The 23,542-nt window shown below is 47.9% G+C and overlaps 1 protein-coding gene across 19 annotated transcripts in view; it reads right to left on the bottom strand.

Annotated features, from left to right (window-relative positions):
* Ptk2 (protein tyrosine kinase 2) overlaps positions 1-23,542 on the bottom strand; it is a 252,489-nt gene that overhangs the window by 31,265 nt on the left and 197,682 nt on the right. For 18 of the 19 annotated variants that reach the window (XM_047525728.1, XM_047525608.1, XM_047525598.1 and 15 more), the window contains 3 exons: positions 22,316-22,520; positions 6,888-6,999; positions 1,431-1,517 (listed from right to left, as the gene is read on the bottom strand). In XM_047525728.1, coding sequence (XP_047381684.1) covers positions 1,431-1,517; positions 6,888-6,999; positions 22,316-22,520 — 404 coding nt within the window. Of the gene's footprint in view, positions 1-1,430; positions 1,518-6,887; positions 7,000-7,722; positions 7,877-22,315; positions 22,521-23,542 lie in introns of those variants that run through there. The other variant, XM_047525746.1, reaches the window with a different exon arrangement.

Genomic DNA, 23,542 nt, shown 5'->3' with positions numbered 1-23,542 from the left:
AAAAAAAAAAAACTCATGTAGATAAAACCTTACATATTTAATACTGTGTGTTACCCCTGTATGAATGGAAAAAAATTAAGTTTAAAGTTTCTAGACCAATATGCCTGTTAATTTCTGTACAATGCCAACTCAATGCAGTAAACTGGGATACTTTTTCCAAAGTAAACAGCACAGCTAAAGTTTCCAAAAATTCAAATTATATATATATATATATATATATATATATATATATATATATATGTTTCTACACTCAAGTTCTTTCTTTAGTGTTCTATAGTTTTCACTGTAGAGGTCTATCACCTCTTGCTAGATTGATTCCCAAATATTTTATTTTTTTTGAGGTTATTGTGAATGGGATAGTTTTCCTAATTTCTCTTTCAGTTGATTCATCACTGATGCATAGGAATGCAATTGATTTATATGTGTTAATTTTTTGATATATTTATATTTTAGTTGTAGTTAGATACAATACCTTTATTTTATTTATTTATTTCTATGTGGTACTGAAGGTCAAACCCAGATGCTAGGTGACTGCTCTACTGCTGAGCCACAACCCCAGCCATATAAGTTTTAATTTAAAGTCATTTTCTAAACAACACTGGCCATGTGGAAGGACCAGTGGACACCTGAGGTTAAAAGAGCAAAACCAGGAAATGTACTACAGTTGGTCTCACCGACAGGACAGGAAATGGGCTTGGGGAGGCGATTGAGCATCTGTTCAGTGAAAAGTCTTATTTTGCTCACTGTTTACAAGCTGCCTAGGTGCCCAGCAAGTCACAGGAGTCAGAAGAGTGGCTGCTCTTGGGGCAGGTGAGACACTCTGCGAAGGCCCCAAAGGGCCTCCTGGGCCTGTACTGGGAGGTGGTATGGGACACAAGGGTGCTGGCTTTGGTCAAAACCCAGGCCTGTGTACTTCACAGCAGGTAAATTAGGCCTCAACAAAAGCTATTACACATCCCTTGAAAACCAAGACAGAGGCTACCTATGCTTTAGGCCCTCTGCTAAGGTGCTCCTTTCTCACCCGTGTGTGGTGTTGACTGGCAAGTCCAGTGTCCTTTCCACACTGTCTACATGGCACCTAATCTGGTTTGTGACTGTCATTTTAAATTTTATTTTTGCCTTCTGGAAAAACTGCTGTTCAGTATTCCCTCTGCATATCGTGCGTCTACTGAATCCAACTTGTGCCTTGCAAGAGCAGGCAGGAGAGAACGGCATAAGACCTGCAGGGGCACATGCCTGCCTTGTTAAGACTGTGGACATGTACACCCTGCATGGTGTCCAGGAAACAGTCACATAGGCAATGACCACTTTCCTAGATTTCTGCTCACCAAAATGAGTAACAAATACAAAATAGAAATATAGAGCCATGTACCTCCCCACCACCAAAGTGTGGAAGAGCCAAGTAACACACTTTACTGCAATGAAGGTACCTGATAATGATTGCTCTGCACCATGTGTTGTGGGCTGGGGTAAAATCCTTCGCTGGAGCGTGGACTGGGGTAACCAGGTCTGCTGGGCTGTGAACAAATCAACAGAGTATCATACAGATGAACACTGGTAGATCTAAGTGTTGCAGAAATAACAGGGAAATATTTCTCTAACAAACAGCTTGGTTAAAAGCAACAATTAAAGATGCTAAGATATTTCAATGAGGAAAGAAGACATTAGTGTGTGAAAAAGGCTGCTCATTCCTTGCATCTCACACAAAAATTAACTGAAGATGGACCACAACCTAAAAGCAAGAGTAAAAGTTCTAAGATTCTTAGAAAGGGACACAGGGGCAAATCTTTGTGACCTTGGGTTAGTTTCGTAGCTACAACACCAAAGATACCTGACAAAGGGCAAGAGAATGTGAAGTGGACAACATCAAAAACACAAACTGTGGGTTGCAAATAACACCATCCAGTGTGAGAAGACAATTCAAAGGACACAAGAAAATGCTTGCCAATACTTTATCTAAGAAACCGTATTTGGAGTATAGAGACTCCAAGCAGGTCGGTAGTGAAATGGCAACAAGACCATGAAGGAGTGGTGGGGAATGAGCACCCCCAGAGAGCACAGGAGGCGCTCAGCTCCTGGGACACAGCAGATCAGCTTGGAACCACAGTGAGCTACTGCTTACAACTGCTGCGATGGTTTGGTGAAACAGACAGAAAATTCTTAAAAAGACAGGATGTGGAAAAACGAAAACCCTTTAGCACTGCTGCTGGGAACACAGACCAGAGCAGCTGCTGTGAAGGACAGTCCAGGGATGGCTCCAGCAGCCCCAGAGCTGGGAGTGCACAGCAGAGAAACGCAGCCCTCATCTGGCCAACATAGTCAGGTGTTCCCCAGGGCGCCAGCAGCAGCCAGAGGGAGCATGGCCGCTCCAGGAGAGGAGAACACCGGTGTCACGCCCAGGGAGTGCACGGGGCCCTGCACGCTGACAGACCACGACACAGAGAAGCTGCTTTCAAGAAGCCACAGTGATTCCGCTTGCCAGGTGCCCACAGTAGGACTGTGAGGGCAGGCGCAGGAACGGGAGGTGTGCCTCGAGGAGACAGTCGCTCTGTGGCTCCTGGTAGAGATGGCGCACTGCTCTGAGCACACGAAAAGATACGTGCACCTCTTGGGGGTAGGTTGGTCATGAATTCTGTTCCTGTGAAGTTACTACACTGTCACCAGTGCAGGACGCTGGCATCTTGGGCATGCCCTCCGCCATCCGCCTTTGGGTACTCTCCGCTGTGCCTGCCTGATCCCCCGACTGGCCTCGGCTTCCTCACCGTCAGCTCTACAGCCCCTACGAGCACTCAGTTTTCACTCCAGTTTCTGAGATAAATGACTTCAAGCTCATGGCAAAAGGATAATTAAGTTTGAAACAGGAGGAGAAAAGAGGGGAAGTCCATAAAGTTGTACACGATGCGAGGGATTCAACCAGGTGGGAACCCACTGGTCTCAGATGAGGTAAGAGCAGAGTTGAGAGGACATGGACTGGTGTCCAGCAAGGAGGGCACCGTGTCTTCTGGCATGGGTGCTGGGCAGACCCAGGCTTTGTGTGCACTGTGCCCAAGACCTGGAATGTCCCCACTTCCTCCTGCAGGACACTTCCTATCCCAGGTGTCTTCGGCAAAGGGCTCCTGGTCCTGCCAGACTGGGGGAACACAGTTCCTCGCTCCCCTGACTCAGGGGCAGGGCCAGCATTTCTGTGCTTGCTCCAGTCTGCCAAAAGCCACTGAATTCCTGAGGGCACAAAGCTTCCTTTATCCTCAGCCTGTCCACTCCACACGTAACTGATCGTGAGCATGAACTCCCCAAGACTCTGCAACAGCAAAGGGCCCGAGGGGCATCCAGGATTCCCTCCACTCTTGCCAGACCTGCAGCTTACAGAGCACGTTCCTTGGGTTAAGGGGTTGTGTGCAGATTTACCTCTTTAAAGGCTTAATTTGAAAAAGTGGTTGTGGTGATTTAAAAGAGGTTTCAGAAGGGAGAGTGGGACTATGTCTGTACCCTCAGGCTTCCACGGAAAGAGCTGTTTAGAGGAATGTGCCAACACACAAGCAGTACAGTGATGGCTGCATGGAGAGACTTCCTGGATCCCGTGCGGAAGGACACAGAGCCAAGAGCTGGGGCAACAGACAGAGCTTCCCAGGGCAGCACCAGGGCTTAAATGCTGGAAATGGCATGTAAGTAACAGGAGCAGAAATACGAACAGTGCCGTTTACTTAGTGCATCCTGCACATACCCACTGAAGGGCTTGATGTACAAGCTGACAACTCTGACAGTGATGAGCCATACCGTCACCCCCCTTTAATGTAGACTCAGAGAAGTCAGGTGATTTGAATAAAGTCACACAGCTGCTAATGGCAGAATTCCAAAATCTGCTGTGCCATCATGCTTCTGTAGAAGTATACTTCCAACTCAAAAAAAAAAAAAAAGGAATATATCAAAGAAATAAAAATGGTAAAACCTCAAAAAACATCTCAGTGACTCAAAATATAGGAGGCTTAAAAAATAGTTGGTGAATGATAAAACCTATAAGGCTCCACTTCAAAATGACAATGGGTAAGATGGTGCAGAGGGTACAGGACAAGTGAAGAAGTGGCACAAAGGAAGCCCAGAGTCCAGTGCTGTGGGGAGAACCAAGGCCCAGGGGAAGGCGGCACCTGGCAGACTCCTGCTGTTGTCACAGAGGTCGCCGAGCACTGCGACCCACAGGGTCACTGCACCTACCCTCCAAGAACACTGGGGTTTTCACCGGGGGAACACGTGGCAGAGGAGATTCTTGCCCACCCTTCCTGTGTGAGGAGGAGGAGGGAGGAAGACAGGGCAGCCTAGACCAGTGTGCGGGGCACTGTGAGGTGCTCCAGATGGCTGCATGACTGGCATGAGGGTGGAGGCTGGGCAGGAGGTTTCCAGCAACCAGAGGCTTCTGTGTCCTACAGACCCCATGTCACTCAACTTCACATAGATAACAGAGCACCCGGAGCCCAGAGCATCGTAGCGGTTCTGCGTCACTTGTTAACACAGGTGACACTGCGTGGCTTGTCGGGCAGTTCATCTCCAGCACTGCAGCCATGGGGAGAGAGCTGGCCTCCTAGTGTGTGCCACTGGGAGGAGGGGACTGAGGATGGCCAGCCCTCCGGCATGCCAGCAGGATGTGACCAAGGCTGCCGCCCGGCTGTGAGCTTAGCCATGAGGTACAGTCCAGCTCTTAATTCTGAGTCTTGAACGGGAGAAAAACATTTCTGTTTAAAAAGCTAATGAAGCCATACTGAGTATTTCCTTTAGCCCCGCCCCCTTTTTTGTGCAGTGATGGGGATGAACCCAGAACGAGGCAAGCGTTCTGCCACTCAGCTGTACCCACAGCCCCATGTTTTATTAGTATACAAAACTTATCTACAAACTCTTAGATCCTGTTTAAAGTCAGAAGTCTAAGTGGAATGTATCCTGAGTTATCATAGCTGGAATTAGAAAAAACCACAAGGATCTACAGAATTCCCATTTTGTGGGGCAGAGTAAATTACAATACTGGCCTACCAGTAGGTCAATAACAGACCCACTTTAGCAATGACAACAACTGTGACCATAAACACAGAATCTGACCCTAAAGGTGAACTGTGGGAGGAAAGTACTGCACAAGATACTCGACTCTGCCTGGCAGGAAGGGGAGCCCAGCCTGTAGCCCACGATCACCCCACACCTGCACTGATGTCTCAACTCTGGCTGACAGGATCAGGTGGTGGGCTACCCTGCTGGCCACTGCTGCAAATAAGCGTACCTCGAAGAACCTCTGCCTACAGACAGGAGCCTCAGATATACATTCCAAAGACATTTCAAAGAAAGAGAAAGCGGAGGGAGAGAGGGAAGGATGTTTAAAAAGATCAGTGCAACAGTTCTACATGCTAAATCAGGAAAAGCCAAGCCAGTTCCTCCCATGAACCTAATTAGAAAATCAAATATAAATGATAAACGAACAGACTGGGATATAGAAAGATGCTTAGAGGCTGGTGCGTGGCTCAGTGGTGGAGTGCTTGCCTGGCACATGGGAGGCATGACAGAGGGAGAGAGGGGGACAAAGAGAGGGAGGGAAGAAAGAAATACTTAGATGAAAAAAGTTCTTCAGTTCTGAGTTCTAGGGCAGTGTGGCACCACATGGCACTTGTCACAGAACACTGAGTTATCTACACTTCAGTGTGCCAAGAGGAGCACTGTAGGATGAATCATCTCATGGCACATCCCACAGGCTGGAGGAGGAAAGTGCGGTGTGGCGCAGGGAGGGAACTGGGCAGACCGCAGACTGTGAACCAGACAGGGTTCTCCCACCTCCCAGCACTGGACCCTGTGCACTGCTACAGGATTAAAACGCAGGCCAACTTGGGGAGACCAGCAAGAGGGGCCCAAGGAGTCTTGAACGGGAGAAAAACATTTCTGTTTAAAAAGCTAATGAAGCCATTAGGAGTCTTGGTCTTGTTAAACCAGGAACCACAGAGGACCTCTCCCTGCAGTGGGGGCTTCTCCTCTGCAGAAGGGCAGGGCGGAGGCCCCTTCACCTCTCCCTTCTGCAGGACTGTTCTCATCACCCATGTTTACCTTCCATGTGGTGACAGGTTTACCGTTCCATGGCTCAATAAGAAAATGAGTTTTCAGACATCATGTTGAAAAACTGGTTCAATATTTATGAATACTTAGTCATATTTTTAGCTAATCAACTATCAAAGAACAAGTATCTAGTAACTCAAGAAAGTCTGTTATCTTTTTGCTTTCCAGAAAAAGGTCTGATGGGCTCATTCACAGCAAGTATGCCATGGTGTGAAAATCCATCCCCCAGAGCAAAAGGTGCAGACAGATCTGTTCATCCATCAAAGCGTCAGTGGCCATGGGGGAAGGCTACGGCTGCCTCCTGGGTGGGAGAGGGCAGCACGAAGGTGCCCCTGGCAGGCCTCACAAGGAAGGAAAGCAAGAGCCACGAGCTCCCACCCAGACACCCCAGTCACAGGCAGAAAATGGGCAGTGTTCTCAGCGAATCAAGAAAAAGCAAAGGGCATGTGGTTAGGTGGGACTGGACTCATTTTAAAATAAAGTAAAACGTGAATCATCTGTGGCCCAGTTTGATAATTTAGTTTGGTATTTTATTTCATTGGGGAGACCCCCTGATAGGCAACGAAAGAAAAGCCTCCCAAGTCCAGCTTCCCTTCACAGTGGAGGAGGGAGTGCAGAGTGAAGGGAACAGAGCCAGCCTCCTCCTGAAATGCAAATTATGGAAAGGAGTGCAGGAGGGTGACCTGCAGAGGGACAGAGGGAGCATGGGTTGCAACCATCCTCCTTTCACCTCACAGGAAGCAGCTATTGCACAGACTCCAGAAGGCACTTAAAGAGTCACCCCAAGTTGGGGTGGGGCCAGTGGCTACCTTGGGTGGTGCTTCGTCAGACCCTCCAGAGTCCCAAGACACGGTGGCCTGTCTTCTGGACTCCATCCTCATCCGTTCTTCCTGCTGAGCCTTCTCCTCCTCCAGGATCGTGCTAGAAAGAGAACACACTGTGTCAGGGGGCGAGAGCCAGAGCAGCACCCGTCAGGGCCCACCCTGCCCATCCAGGAACACAGCTGGCTCCCAGTGGAGGACAACCATAAAGAAAAGGGAGGGCTGTGGCTGTGGCTCAGTGGTGAGCGCTTGCCTGGCATGTGTGCGGCACTGGGTTCAGTCCTCGGCACCACATAAAAATAAATGAATAAATAAAACAAAGGTATTGTGTCCATCTACAATTAAAAATACATATATTTTAACCAAAAAAAAGTTAAAAAAAAAAAAAAGAAAGAAAGAAAGGGGAACAGCAGAGTGGGTTTGTAATCCTGTGCACCAGAATGCTAGAGCAGCCAAGGTTCCCATGGGCACAGGGAAGAGGGGCTGGCAAGAGTGAAGGACTGGCTACGGGGAAGCCTCTAGACGCCGAAGTTCACCCTGGGCAGATCGGAGCCACCCGAGCAATCCCAAGCAGCCCTCTGTCAATCTACACATCTGAGGCAGACTCTGTGGGGACCCAGACTCCCACGGCATGTGAACTCACCAGCGTGTTACATGACCAACTGGCAAGTGGGCCAACAATACCTTCAGTTGCTCAGTACAGTATTTCCACTAATTCTCGGCTTTAAAAGTACTTTATCTGAGCAGGAAAACAAGGAAGATGGGAACAGCACCGAGAGTACTTTGAATACTGTCTGCCCTGAGCTGGAAGCGCTACACTTACCCCGGCTGCGCAGAGGCTGAGGTCCCACGCGATTGCCGAGGCTTCTCAGGCAGAGGGGGCAGGGGGCGGCTGAGCTAGCTTCCTAGGCTACACGCACCCCCAGGCTCAGTGGGCCCAGTGGGTCTCTGAAACCCTCGTTCTAAGCATAAGCAGCAGATAGTGCTTTCCTATGTGCCTGCAGCTCCAAGTTCTAATAATGCAGCTCATTCAAAGTTTCTGGCCCCTGGCAGGCAGAATGCAGTAAATAACCACCCAGAATTACTCAGGAAAGAGTGACATCAGCGGCAGAGACTCTTTCTAATCTGGGAACTTGCTCAACTGTTCATAAAGACATTCCTGCTGAGCTGGAGGTTGGAGCCTGCTGGCTCTCACTCAGGCACCTTCCCAATCAGGAAGACAGACAAGATTCATTTCCTAGCTGTCCTGAGTCAGAAAACCATCACTGCAGACCTCAAAGACATCTTTCCCCACAAGGAAAGGAAAGGAAATGTTTTCCTCAAAGGAAGGATCGTGTTACCACTTTAAAGAAAAGCTTTCGAGGCTGAAGAGTCCCCCTCTCCTGGAAGCCTCTGGCTTCCTTCCCACTCTCTTAGACTGTGGCTGAGCAAACCTCGGCCAAGCCACCTCCGCAGTGCCTGAGAATCCCTCAGCAGCCTCCTGAGACAGGCGCTCTGGGCACCCAGCCCAGTGTGAGTTCCAGGTGAGCCCGGGCAGCATTTGGGGAGGGAGCCCAGGGCACTGCCTTGTGCTGCAATTGGTAGAGGGCTCACCTCAGGCTGGGAGGGGTGCAGGACCCCTGGGCACCATGTTTGAGCTGCTCTGGTTCAGGGTAAAGGGAGACTCAGAAGCTGGAAAGAGGACAGCAGTGCCCAGACAGAGAGGGAGGGTGGCACCAGCACAGCACCACCACAGGCTCTGGGGAAGCCAGGGGGAGAATTTCCAGCAAGCTACCAGGGCAAACCCTGGTAGCACCAGGGCAAACCCATCGGAGCACACAAGCATTATGACTGACACTTGGCAATGCACTTTGTCCACCCTGTGTGGAAATAAACACCTTTATGTTTAATTTTCTTTACTTCTTTATGACCCTAGAGCCCTGAGTTATACTTTGAGACCATGCCAGCCACATAGTTGACACTTAAGCATTTGCCAGATGAACAAAGGATTCAGAGTGTGTGGGTAAGACACATACATTGCTATGACTCAGCAGAGAAGCGACTTGGCTGAGGTTCAGTCCATCAGTGGTGACAGCTGAGGTGAGCAGTCAGGTACAAGGAAGGAGCTGGAGGTCTGAGTCAGAATGTTGTCAGGTTCAAGTTCTGCCACAGACATGCTGTGACCAGACAACCTGATCCCTCCATACCTCACCCACAACATGGGGTGCCTTCCTGACCCCTAACTACTGACCTTGAGGGTTACTATAAAGATTAAAATGAAATTCAGACAATCTCTGTAAAGTGCACCAAAATTCAAGAATTTTTTAAAATAAAAAGAACTATGCCAAATTCCCCTTTGAATAACATCCCCCAGTGGCTAAAAGTTACCATTCCCACAGGGGCTGCAAGTATTTCAAATGATTCAAGATGCAATTAAGAGTTTGAGGTACGAAAAGAGCAACTACCCAAACAATCTCCTACTGAAGTGTTTACAATGCAATTTCCATGAACCTGATAGAACAGTTACTAAAACCAGTGCCTCCGACTAGCCAAGCACACTGCCCCATCAGAACAGGTGAGACTTAGGTATGAGCTAAAACAGCTCCACAGCAGAAACCTGGCAGAGGCCTCTTAACTTCCCAGGTCACAGAATACAGGTGCACCCCTCCAAGGCTGCTGGGGAGGATGGAGACAGGTACCTGAGGTATCATTACTCTTCCACAGTGATGTGGGTGCTTTCTTTGCATCCCTCTTCCTCCATGCCCAGGAAGTCCCTGGGGCCATCACCATCTCCAGGAAAGCCTTTCTCTCCTCTTCTTGGTCATGCCCTACTTGTATTTCAGGTGTCCTCCACAACCTTTTCCCTAAGCTTCCAGTTCCCTTCAGGATGCCTGCACATGGTCAGAACTGGCACAGAGCCTGAATCATAAAAAGCATGAAGGGCTGGGAGATAGCTCAGTTGGTAGAGTAAGCTTGCCTTGCAAGCACAAAGCCATGGGTTCAATCCCCAGCACCGCAAAAAAAAAAAAAAAAAAAAAAACATAATAAGCATGAAAAAGTGACAGGGGTGGCTGAGTGAAGCCCACAAGCAGAGCAGGTCCGCTGTTGGGTGAGGAGGAGCACACTGGGAGCCTCCAGAACAGGCCAGTGGCAGGACAGGCCAGGCCTGCACACAGGCTGCTTTCTTTGAGATGGCCCCTGGGGACAGAGTCCTGTCTGAGACCACAGCATAGTCCCAATGGGCCCTAAAGAGAAGCACGTATCCTGTTGGCAGTTCTCGGGTGCCCTGTTCTTCATCACCTGACCCTTAAAACAAACAACAGAACCTGAATCCTAACATTTTATTACTTGAAAACACTGAACAGTCCTTGAAAACATCAAGGGAAAAAAATCAACACAAAATAATTTTTCAAAGTACTTTCTTTTATTTCTTCAAATAATTAAAACACAGGCAAGCGATAAGACTAAACAGGGCATATTGCTAGGCAATGGAAAAACTCCACTTTAAATAGGTCCCATTGTGCCATTTTATGTCACATGGGTTGTTCTGATCTTGTGGCTGTGTCCCAACCACCTGCATCCAGGGATGTGAAGTCCCTTGCCATAAAGAGACCTCCTGAAGCTCCACCTGGCAAAGCCCCCACTAATAGACCCTTCCCTTCTCCCCAACCTGCTGAATTCATCTATGAATCTCCCCTGAGCCTTAATCACTGCTGCCTTGGTGCAGGATTCAGGCTAAGCTTCCTGTGACTGTCAGACAGGGCTGCATTCCTCTTCTCAGCTGCACAGCATGTGCACACCACAGATACTCTAAAATTTCTTTTCTTTTAAAATATATTTTTAGTTGTAGATGCATACAATACCTTTATCTTATTTATTTTTATGTGGTGCTGAGGATGGACTCCAGTGCCTCACATGTGCTAGGCAAGCGCTCCACCACTGAGTAACCACCCCAGCCCCCAAAATTTCTTTAGCTGAGCACACTAGTGCTGTGTGCTTCAGAAGACGTGAGGACAACTGGGGAGGGAGTTCCTGCAATCTCAGTACTTCATGCTCACACCAGAAACAGCGCATCAACTGCTCCTGAGAAACCATCATCTGTTGCTCAGAGTAGCCAAGAATATAAATCATTCACAAAATATCTGTTTTTATAATGGAAGGCTAGTCCATAGTTGGAGGAGGAGGAGGGCACAAGAAGACACGCCGAGCTGCTCTCCTGCATCTGCTAAGGAAACCAGGGCAGTGCTAGAATGTTCACAGGGTCATGGAGGTCAAGTTGAAGCATATTTTCCCAAACTCCCAATATATTTAGTAGCAATTCATTCCACTTGGAAGCTTTTAGCTGCTGAATGTGAACTGGCAGTGAGCCCTTGTGGTTTTTCCTAGAATGGTGGTTTCTAAGTCTCAAGCTTGCAAAGAGGTAGAACAATAAGAGCTGAGATTTGTCTCTTCACAAATGAGTGATAATTATGTGCATTTATCCACAGATCCCAGCTAGGAAGAGACTCCTGAAGAGGGTAAAGGAGAATTTTGAATTCATTTTCAGTTTCCTCATTTTAAAAGAAAGAGTTGCCTAAGTAACCAAGTCAAAGGACATAAAAACTTGGGAGAGTTGCTGATTTTCATCCAGCTGCAATACCCCTTGTGAAACTGGGTCTCAAGCACCCTGAGGGGGCACAGGAGGGTCGTACTCATTCTTCTGGAGCACCAATGTGAGTTCACTTGTAAGGTATTTTGATGGTGAACAAGAACACATTTTATTAAAGTCCCTCATTTCCAGCACTCAGTCAAGATACATAAACAACTCTCCAGCAAGGACAGGTCTCAGGAATGGAAAAGGCCCATCAATGCTGAGTGGCTGATGTTCAGGTTGTCTTAGCGGTTCCAAAGAAAAGGGGCTGCACCCCTGGTGGGCCCTGTAGCAACAGAGCTCTCCCCTGGTCCACAAGTGAGAAGAAGGCTGGCAAATGAAGGAACCATGCACTGGAGAAGACCTGGAGAAACTCTGAAGGAAATGCTGGTTGGTTCACTACTTGGAGCTGCCCTCGAGCCACGAGGAAAGAAAGAAATGTTTATCTGTTCCCTTTTTGTAGCCTGTGTCTTGAGATTGACTGTGATGTGAACTCTTCTCTTTGAAACCACAAAACATTTATTTATTTTTTTTAATATAAGAAACATTTGCTGCTTTATTTCATATGAAGGGAAGAACTTTTATTTTTTAAAGACTGGACTTTGACCACCTAAACAAAGCGATGATATCATGAAATTTGCTTTGGACATAAAATCAGTCTGGGTTTATATAGTGCAATAAATTTGAAGGAAAAAAGTGGGAAGGAATGGCTTGCTCTGGCAAGTTCATGAGAATGCCAGTTTTGAAACACGATCTCTTGTAATTACTCAGTGCTGCCTCATCACGAAGGAATGGAGCTGACCTTCTGTGAGATCCCTGGCGTCTGTGCGGAAGACAAGCCTGCAGGCTTGAGCAGGGCTGGGAGGCTCAGCCGGGTGGGCTGAGCTAGGGACTCACTGCCACCCTGTGCCCCAGCTTTGCCTCCCTGGGAACAGGCACAGGCACTGGACATCACCCTCGTTAACACGCTGAGCTCACACTTCTCCCTTCACCCACCACGCATCTCAGCATGCAGGATGTGAGCACTGCTGTATGGCTGGTGTGTTAGTCATCTCAAAATTATGTTTTAAGAACATTTGTTTTGTTTTGTTTTGTTTTTTGGGGAGTACTGGGGATCGAACCCAGAGCCTTGTGCTCACAAGGCAAGCACTCTACCAACTGAGCTATCTCTCCAGCCCCAAAATTATGTTTTAAAAAGCAGCTTCTTCTAAAATCTTACTGCACAATGATAAGCTCTTTCTGTTCCTGACATGTTTGATAGCTCTTCTTTGACCAGTCCTATTGTGGATTGGAAATATAAACTCTGAATATAAGCAATAACTCCCTGATGGCTCAGGAGAGCAGCCAACAGCAGCAAGATCCTGGAGGGCAATGGCCAGAGGAGGAGTGTCACCAGGCAGGTCCTCAAACGTTTGGGAAAGTGCTCTGCGACCGCGCTGCACCCCAGTCTGGATTCCTACTTTTCAATAAGCCACTAGCCAGCAGGCAGATCCCAGTATTATTAGCTTGATGAGCCAGAGAACTGAGTCTGGAGCAACCATGGCTGACGGAAATGAAGGGGAAGTCCAAGAAAGGAGAGAGCCAGAGAGGGAACACCTTGGTTCTGAAGCAGGTTCTGTCCATATCTCTGGCTGACACACAGGGCCAACTCCAAGCAGCCCAGCAAGTCTAAATAAAAGAAGTGGGCAGAGATGTGACCAGCTGCCTACCACAGATGGAGTTTGCAATCTGAGATCAGTGAAGTTAGTTGCCTGTTAAAACCATGTGAACTCTCATGAGAGGAATAATTATATCAGGGGTTTCTGCAACTTAATAGTCACAATGTCCAGGACATGATCTAAAATTCTTTGATATACAAATCAACATGAAAATGTGACCTGCCCTCAAGAAGAAAGAAGTTTGACTCCAAAGAGGACTCGGATACTAGAATTAGTAGGCAGTAGCTTTCAAAGAAGTGACTATATTCAAGGACAAAAAAAAAAAAAAAAAGTTTTTTCATAATAAATGATGGGAAATAATAGCAGGGAAAGAAAATACAAAATAAAAGTCTATAATTGAAAAATATATCTGAGAAAAAAATTCCATAGATGGTATGATAAGAGAGATGACAGAAGAGTTAGAGATCTTGGAGATAAGTCAATAAAAATGATCCAGTCTGAAAGACAGAGAAGGGTTGAAGGACGGGGAGAAAGGGGAAGAGGAGGAGTGTCCGGATCACAAGTTCAAAGCCAGCCTCATCAACTTAGCAAGACCCTGCCTCAAAATAAGATAAAATAAAAAGGGCTGGGGATGTGGTTCAGAGGTTAAGTGCCCTTGGTTTCAATTCCCAGAACCAAAAAATAAAGGTGTGTGGGTGGGTTCATGTATGCAAAGGAGAAGAGAGGGAAAGAAAATGAAATAAAAAAATAATTGAAGTGGAAAATCTTTTCCACACGCACTTCAGATAGAGCACGTATCTCCAAAATTTATAAAGAACTTACAAAACTTTACAACAAAAATACAAAGAACCCAATCAATAAATGGGCCAAGGAACTGAACAGACACTTTACAGAATAAGACACACAGGCAATTAATAAATATATGAAAAAGTGTTTAACATCTCTAGTAATTAGAGAAATGCAAATTAAAGATTAGATTTCATCTAATCTTAGATTTCATCTAACTCCAATTAGAATGGCTTTTATCAAGAACACAAACAATAATAGATGTTGGCGTGGATGTGGGGAAAAAGGCACACTCATACATTGCTGGTGGAGTTGCAAATTGGTGCAGTCACTCTGGAAAGCAGTATGGAGAATCCTAAGAAAACTTGGAATGGACCCACCTTTTGACTCAGTTATCCTACTCCTCGGTTTATACCCAAAGGACCTAAAATCGGCAAACTACAGTAACACAGTCACATCAATGTTTACAGCAGCTCAGTTCACAACAGCTAGATTGTGGAATCAACCTAGATGCCCTTCAACAAATGAATGGATAAAGAAACTCTGGTATATATACACAATGGAATACTATTCAGCCATAAAGAAGAATAATATTATGGCATTTGAAAATAAATGAATAGAATTGGAGAATATCATGCTAAGTGAAATAAGCCAAGCCCAAAAAAACCAAAGGTTGAATGTTTTCCCTGATAAGTGGAGGATGATATATAATGGGGTTGGGGGTGGGGAATGAGAGAATAATGGGGGAACTTTAGAATATGTAGAAGAAATGAGAGGGGGGTATGAAAAATGGTGGAATGAGACAGACATCATTACCCTATGTACATGTATGATTACACAAATGGTATGAATCTACATTGTGTACAACCATAGATATGAAATCATGTACCCCATTTGTGTACAATGAATCAAAATGCAGTCTGTAAAAAATTAAAGGCTAAAAAAAAAAAGTAGTAGTAATGGTCAAAGTTCCTCCATATTTGGCAAAAGATGTAAGTATACAGCTTCCAGAGGGTCAGAAAACCCCAAGCATGATGAGTACAGAGAAAACCACACCTGGCACACGCTGTGTGAACTAGGGAACACCACAGACTGAAGGTAATGAAGGCCACGCAACCACGCACACAATACCAGCACTGGTGCCCCTCAGGTTCCTTCTGAGGAGGGACAGGGCCGAAGGCAGGACACCTTCACAGGCTGAAAGAGGAAACACACACACACAACAAACCTGACTCTGGCAACTTAGTGAAAATCAAGTTCAGCTCACTTATGGGTAAAGCAGGACTAATGGAATTCACCACCACCAGATCTGTACAGGGAATGCTCAAGTCTCTCAGGCTGATGGAAAGCCAAAGGCACGAGACCTTCCTGCAGAGTGGAGCACTGCATGGGTGAATGCAGAGGACACTTCTTACACTCTAACACATATGCAAGACAGACACTGCAGTCCTACTGTGTGGGGCTAACAGTGTGCGTGAATGTGTTACACACCTGGCCACAGAGCACAGCAGGCTGAGGTGTGGTGAATGCGGGTTTCCATCAAATGCAGCGAGAGACTCTAAGGAGAATGTGAAAGGTCACAGATGGATGCTGAAATGCCCAAGGTGGCACGAGAAGCCTAAGGCAAAGGTACTGCTGTAAATGTAAGCCAGAGAGTGGGGCAGAAGAGGGCCACTGGCATTGAAGGCCAAATCCTCTTGGCCAAAAGCAAAGACTCTGACCACGGAGGACCTGGGCTTCTCCCTGTCTCTGGCTGACACGGACCCAGTGGCCCTGCGGTTTGCTCCAACTCTCCATCCAGTTTCCTCTCTGGCCCCTTTTATAAGCTGGAGCAGAGAAGGCAACACTTGGGGCCCCAGGCACTTCTTTCCAGAGAGACAGAGAGGGACATTCATGCCTGCCACTTCCTCCTTTATATTTCTAGAGACACTACCTCTGTAGACAAAATCCATGGGAATTTAGAAAAACCGTGGGGAGAAGGAAAATAGGAACAGTAACAGAACAGATGGAAGAGGTCACAGCAGCTACGGGGCGATCTTGAGGACTTCACCACGGGCACCGAGACAGTGGTCTTTGTCACAATAGGGCAAAGGATCAGAGCACAGGGAAGAAGGTGGCCCTGGAGGGTAAAGGAGGGTCAGCCACTTGGACTGTGCCTTTGCAAGCTGCGTAATCCAGGGCAAGTCGTGTGACTTTCAAAGACACACTGGCTGGACACAAAACCAACTGGAGATGCAGTCATCACTGCCGCACCTGGAAAGCCCCATTGAGTCTGGTGAGAACCAATGACAGGAAACGGTAAAGACAAAATTTTTAGTGGAAACACTTTTAAGTTTATATTAAATTCCAATTCACTCCTACTTCTTATTACTGGGAGCTGGGGATGCTGTGAACATCTTAAGAAATACAGGGATAACCAGAATATGACTGCCCTTTAGATAACATCCAGGCCCCGGAGAGCGAGAAGGAAAGCATGGTGTGACGATAGGAAGGTGTTCAGATGCCCCTCTGGAAGGAATCCTGGAAGCAAAGACAGAAGCACTTTGAAAGACAGAGAAGAAGCACAAGCAATCTCACGTCATCGGTCAAACCCGAGCTTCTAGCTTAAGTTTGTGCTGGAGGACAAGTGCCAGGAAGTTGGGACTCCTGTGTAAGAACTGCGTGCAGACCGGCACCCCAGAAGCCCTCTGTGAAGTGCCACAGTGCGCGTGGCACTGCCTGTCTGGAGGGCAGCGGTGGCTCCTCCTACTCAACGGGGCTGTCCACACTCCCACCTGCACCAACCAGACCCTGCAAAGGAGCTGCTGCCGTCATTCTCGTTTTGGAAATGTGGGGTCCCCAGGGAGACTCAGTGGGGCCAGGACTTGCACTCAAATCTGGTGCCAAAGCCCATAATTTACAGTTCTCTTGCTGCTTATCTTGAGTTGAAATCCAAACAACCAGATTATTCTAAAGACACTTAACTAACCAATAACTCTGGATCTTCAGGAAAGCTTTGTTATACAACCTGCCCCTAGGTGGGCTAACAGGGTATGTGCCTACCTTGGGGCTATGTGTAATTATAGGCATTTGGATGAACTATTTCATTTAATCCTGAAAACTACCTTGGACAGTATTTATGATCTTCCTCTCCCAGGGAGGCTAAGTAACTTGCCCAGGGTCACAGAGCCTTGTAAGCATTCTTTGAAAAATCCCCCTGCCCCCATTTACTCTAAAGGTGTTGCTAGCTTGAACTGGCAGCCTCACAAATCAACTGAAAGTTTTTGTTCCTGAGGTGCCTTCTAATTCACTGGGGTATGATACTGAGACACGATATGAAAAAAAAGTAAAAAATTTGTGCCTGTAGCTACTGAATATAATTTTAGTCCTGATCAAACAATCTGTCACAGTGTTCTATAACATGTGACATGTTTACAAAACATGGTAATACAAAGTTAAAGCAAGCTCCCAGCAGCCCCAAGCTGGAGCTGAGTCCACACACTGCCTGAGTTTACAGTAGACTCAGGACAATCCCCACTGAGAGGCTTGATTTCATGCCTGCTCCCTGCTCCCTGCAGGACCCCTAGGCCACATCAGTGAAGTGTGGCACACTCAGGATGAGCCAGCGGGACAAACCCTTTGACAAGTCGTACTTGGAAACTGTCACCAAGAAGGCCCTGGGGTGGAGGTCTTGGTGCTGCTGCTGCACCTTTTGATACTCAAACAATGCAGAAAGTCCTGGATTTTTCTTTCTTGTGTTTGTTTTTTAATTCAATATTAACAACTTGATGACCAGTCCACCAGATCATATGGCAATGTCTTCTCTGTTTTAAAAAAAATTTACTGGTATTGGGAATTTAACCCGGGGGCACTTGACCACTGAGTCACATGCCTGTCCTTTTTATTTTTTATTCTGAGATATGGTGTCACTAAGTTTCTGAGGTTGGCTTTCAACTGGTGATCTTCTGCCTCATTGTCTTGAGTCATGGGGATTCCAGGCAGGGGCTGCAGCACCAGCTAGGGCAACGTTTTCAATGAATCCTAGCCACCTAACTGAGGGTGTGGGGCAGCACAGCTTGAGTGGTGGACTGGGTGGACTAGATGGATCGCAGTCTATGCCCCGGGCTCAGAACCTCGTCACATGACCTGGGTCTCCTCATCTGCAAAGTGAAGGTAAGGGTGTACCTACATCCCCAGGGGCAGTGGTGAAAGCTCATGGTGCAGTGCCTGGCCACACAAAGGGTTCAGTGACAGTCCCTTTCTAAGCTGTGACCAGTAATGTAGAGGAGACACCATCAACTCAGCAAGTGCGTTCTAAAGAGTTCAGTGATGGAGACTAGCTCAAGATGTGGCTGTCTCCTAAGGCTGTGCTTTGGAGATGAGTGTCCTTACAACATAAGCTTCAGGGGACCCTTACCTCCTCTTTGTATGTGAAAATGCCTTACTTAGAAATAAGTAATAATTCCCAAAAGATAAGCTTAACAAACCAAAACTGAAAACAGCTACAATTGGAGCAAGTGGAAGTTGTGCACTCTCTGCTGGGTGCACGAGTATCCACTTGGAAACCGAAGGCACACACAGCCTCAGGTGCACGGACACACTCCTGGCCGTGAGGCCCACCTGTGTGCTCACGAGGCCTTGCTGCTGCACTTCTGGACCAGGAGTCTTTCTTATTTCCAGTACTGGGGACTGGACCCAGGGGTGCTTTCTAGCCACATCCCCAGTTCTTGTTTTATTTTGAGACAGGGTCTTGCGAGGTTGCCCAGGCTGGCCTCCAACTTGTGATCCTCCTGCCTCCTCCTCCTGGGTTGCTGGGACTACAGGTGTGGCCCCTGCCTGTTGAAGCAATATTCTCAACAGCTCCAAACTGGAAAGCATCCAAATCTCCACCACTGTGGAATGGAGAAATCGACTCTGGTGTGGGCACAAATGAGGCCACACAGTCATGACAGTGAGGTGCAGCTACCTAGTGACAGGGATGACCTCACCAGCTAAGTGCTGAGGAAAGTGAATCACACAGAAGCAGTGTATACGGCTGAGACCTCCCACATGAAGGTCAGAGCAGGCTGCCCTGGGAGGGTGGAGAGTGACTAGGAAGGGCCACTGCAGTGCACTCACAGACAAGACTGTGGGGTTCTTGTTTCCCATAGGTCACAGTATGTCCAGCCCCTGAGAGTACACTGAGTGCTCACTCAGTACTCCCCTCAGTGCTAGTGTGCTTCTCACACCTCAACCAGAAGCAAAGGAGGAGAGAAAAGTTAGGGCACAAAACCTTAAATTAACGATTCTGTTCATTCACAGTTAACTAAAGAGAATTTAAGAAATTTAACATGAACTTAAAACACTTTCCCTGAACTGAGATGGAATCATGTAGCTCTTTTTTGTAGAGGCACAGATGCCTTTGTCAGGGAGAGCGCTGTCTCGGAAGTCCCGGTTTTGAACAGAAGCTCCAGAAGTTCTTTCTTATGGGTCTCCTGCACCAGAATCTGACCGCGAATTAACTGATCTCAAGCGGGGATCGAATGACTTTCCATTAGAAAAGTTCTAGTTTACCCTTACAATCTGTCAACCAGAAAATACAAAAATGCCAGAATTTATGTTATGAGAAATTTTTACTGTCGTTTACTTAAAATGCTCCTATTGTTGGATTTTTTTATACTTGATAATGAGCCACCTATAGCTTGATCTCCTCCTCCATGAATTCACTCCTGAGACACGGAAAGAGGTTGTGAGGATAGGTTCCTGGGGTCACAGAGATCGACTCAGGAAAGTCTGAGTAATTTTCCTACGATGTCACCTAACAAACTTGGTCCTGAAAGTCACTTTCCTCAAGTCACACACTCAGAACAGATGCACAGTCCAGTCTAGTACGAGTGGAGGCCACAGTGAAGCAGGTCTGCTCAAAGCAGGGTGGGAAACACACCTGACTGGTCTGGTTGAGTAAGGATTACCCATCACTTGCTGTTTCTCTGTGAAAACCCTGACTGTAATAAAAATTCTTAAAACAACATAATAGCACCTATTTAATAACGTGAATGCCCAAGCAAGTGATTACATCAAAAAGTTAAATTTCATCACCTATTTGGTAGCCATATTACAGATACTCAAAATGCCAGGTCCAATTCCATCTCTGCTGAAAGCAGAGCGCCCTGGGACACACGAAGGCTCCGTTACCTGTACTCAGTGTGCACAGGCCCGCCAGTGCTCCTGGCAGGAGGTGCGGCAAACCGAGGCGAGTGTGACGATCCCTGTCCTCAAGGAGCCCCAGTCTAGTAGGGAGGAGACATACTAGACTGTGAGCTCCTCGAGGGCAGGAAAAGTGCTCCGGTCATCTGGCCCAGTGACCAGTGCCAGGCTCGGCAGCCCTTGTGGAACAGAGCTGAACAGGGAAGCAGCCCTCTGTGGCAGCTCGGCAAGTGCAGGGGCACAGGGCTCTGGAGACCCAGGGTGCAGGCTGTGTGACTGAGAGGCCCAGAAGAGCCAGCGTGGGACAGCGGCCAAGAGACAGGGAGGGCCACGCAGGTGGAGGGGGCATGCCAGGCCCAGTGGGGGCATCTGCCAGGCTGTTTGGAAGGGATGTGGGGATGCCTTCTAGCCATCCTGGAAGGGTGCCCAAGTGTGACCTGCAGGTTTCCTTTTGGACATGAGAGGTGCCAGTGGCCCATGGGAGTCATTCTGAGCAGGGTAGGTCCCTTTCCGTGGTGACGTGCCAGGAATTCCAGGCCAGCTATGCCAGCTAGACAGGAGAGAAGCAGGGAGAAGAGCTGGCTCAGAGGGAAGGCAAGAGATTTGCTTCTTGGGTAAGACAATGCTCAGTTGGCAATTTACAATGTAGATTGGGACCTGTGAGAAAAGAAGGTCAAAGCTAAAAAGTGGAGAGGCCCAGTCCACAAATGGCCAGACTGTCAGCAGGAGTACTGAGGGACATGGGTGGCTGAGAACAGAGACTCAGCCAACGCCCCTGGGAAGGGTAGGGTCAGCAGGTCAGTTAGTGGGGAGACTCCATGCAGGTGGGGTGATGGGACCTGCACAGGAAGGGGAAATGTCAAGCACAGGATCTGTCAAGTTCTGGGGAAAGATCAAGGAGGAACAAAAAGTCTGAGCAAAACATGAAATAAAGCAAATTCAAACCCCAGCTATAATAGTGACAGAAGACACAGTGAAGTAATATGAGAACTGATTAAGACTGAATAGTGTTTGCTTGAAGAAGACTGAAGAGATAAGAGTGCTGCTGTTCAGATACCACTGGGTGGCCTCACAGGCGAAATGCAGGGACAGTAAGTGAGTCTGGCCTGACTTTCTCTTTCCTCAGGAAGATGGTCTCTGGGGCAAGATTGGGCCTGGTCACCATGAACCCATACAACCTCGCTCAGAGCACAAGGGCACCCAGCGAACACCTGCTGATGGTAAGACGTTTCACACTACTTCCAGCGGGGCCGACCCTCCCAAGATGCTCTCCTGCAAGGAGCCTGCCCCCAGTGGCTGAGCCATCTGAAGGCTGGAGAGGCTTCAGGAGGACTTGGGTACCAGCCAAGAAGCATGGGTCAGGTGAAGCTGCAGGGTCCTGTGGACCCTGATATTTGGAGATTAAACGACAACACAATTCTGTCTTTATCAAAGTAGGCCCTAATGTAGGCTCTAATTTGATCCAATTCAATAAACACACATAGTGCCTGGTCCTACTCTCCGTATTGGCTGAAAAATGAGTGACGTGGCAATGCTCATCAGCAGCTGAGTCAAGCTGGGCACACAGACATGGAAACAAGGCCTTCTCCAGGTCAGACAGCAGGTAGACCATGCAGATGCTTCTCTGAGGGACTCAGTGCACACCTGGTTCCTATGTACTGCCAGGGCTCTGGAAGCCACTGGAGGCCTAGGGCCTGACAGCACCTGGCACCAAGTGGGAACCACACAAAGGCACTGACCCAGCAATGGTGGCAGACCAGAGGCTACCTCTCTGGGGTCAGGCTACTTGGGAAGTATCCTTGATTCTGAAGACTGAGTAGGAGTCTGCTGGTGGCAAGGTGGGAGAACAGGGTGTGGGAGGAGGCAGTAAGCTCCTGCACAAGTACAGGGAGGTGAAGGGCTGAGTGGAGGAGGCCACAGTGACATCAGGACTGCAGCAACCATGGGTTGCCTCAGCCAGGCCAAGTCAGGAGAGATCTGACCCAAACTGGAACTTCATTAAGATTTTAAGACATCATTTACTAAAGGTTCTAGCGAGGTAGAAAGAAATGCCAATTAAACTTAAAAGTAACTGAGTTTGCAGAAGAAACAGTCCAGCCTTAGATGTCCTGATAAAATGACCTTAGAATGCTATGACTGCAAAGGAGGAGAAGCAGCAAGATCTGCCCCCGCCCAGGCCCTCTCCGCCCCACTCCTACCTGAGCTGCGCTTTAAGTTCAGTAAACCTGGGCCGCCTGCTGGGGTCATAGGCCCAGCATTTCGTCATAAGGCTGTAGAGGGTAGGAGGACAATTTGGAGGCATTGGTAATCTTTCCCCATTTTCAATTCGACCGATCACATCATTGTTCTTCACTCCTTGAAAAGGCTTCACACCATGCATCAGTATCTCCCACATACATACACCTGTGAAGTGGGAATGAAAACAGCCAGTGAGCTTGGCAGGAAGGGCCACCCCATGTCTGGGAATGGCTTTGCAGCAGGCACCGGAGGGCCAGCCGTGAGATCTGGGGCAACACATCAGACAGAGCAGCATTCATTACCGCCAACATACAGAGAGAGCAGAGATAACCATTTGACAGGGTGTGAATAATGGAGTGTTGAATTATTACAGAGAAAATCATAAAATCATCATTCTTCTCAGAGGTCTATTTCTTTGAAAATGTTGCACTAGAAGGTGACCCACCAGTTCAGTCACACTCCATGGCTCCCTGAACCAGTTCAGAAGAAGCTGAACGACCAACTTCAGCCTAGCATCATTACAACTGCAGCTGCTGACCTGGGGCCTGAAAAAGAAACTCCTCAGGCACAAGTCCGAGGCTTTCAGAGGACTCAGCTTTCTTGCCGAGGTGCATGATGGCCGTGCTATCTGGGTAACCCTCCTGCCTTCCCTGGGCCTGGTCGAGGCTTCATACAGACCAGGCCACACCTCAGTCATGACTGCACTCTGCCCTTGGAAGGCCAGGCTTTCCTACTACCTGCTCAGTAATACTTTGAAATGAACGAACAATCAGGTCAGCTCAGCACTGAGGACAGGGACTGCAATGTGACCGAAGGTGGCATGTGGCTGGCAGAGGGTCACCTTCTGTAGTACCCTGTGGTGGCCACCTGTGCTCTGGCTGCCCAGGATGCAGCTGCCTCCATAGGCCACAGCATGCCTCCACTGGCATGGGCCCTGTTCAGACCACCTCCTCCCAGCAGGCTCAAGATGCACTTCTAGGAAGCTCTCCTGTCCCCTGGGCCTAGGGACTGCTGTCTCAAGTCTAATTCTACTCTGAAATGCACACTGTAGGAACAACGCCCCAAGCAGGAGACCTGGGATACACAGAAGGAAACTACCATGCTGGTGTGAGCCAGATGCTCAAACTGAGTCACAAATTGGCAACTACTAATAATTTCAGAGTCTCTGATGAAAAAATGATGTCTTG

This window comes from Sciurus carolinensis, chromosome 1 (genome assembly GCF_902686445.1).
Source record: "Sciurus carolinensis chromosome 1, mSciCar1.2, whole genome shotgun sequence".
In the NCBI taxonomy this organism is placed as follows: domain Eukaryota; kingdom Metazoa; phylum Chordata; class Mammalia; order Rodentia; family Sciuridae; genus Sciurus; species Sciurus carolinensis.
This window is presented reverse-complemented; position numbering and strand designations above follow the sequence as displayed.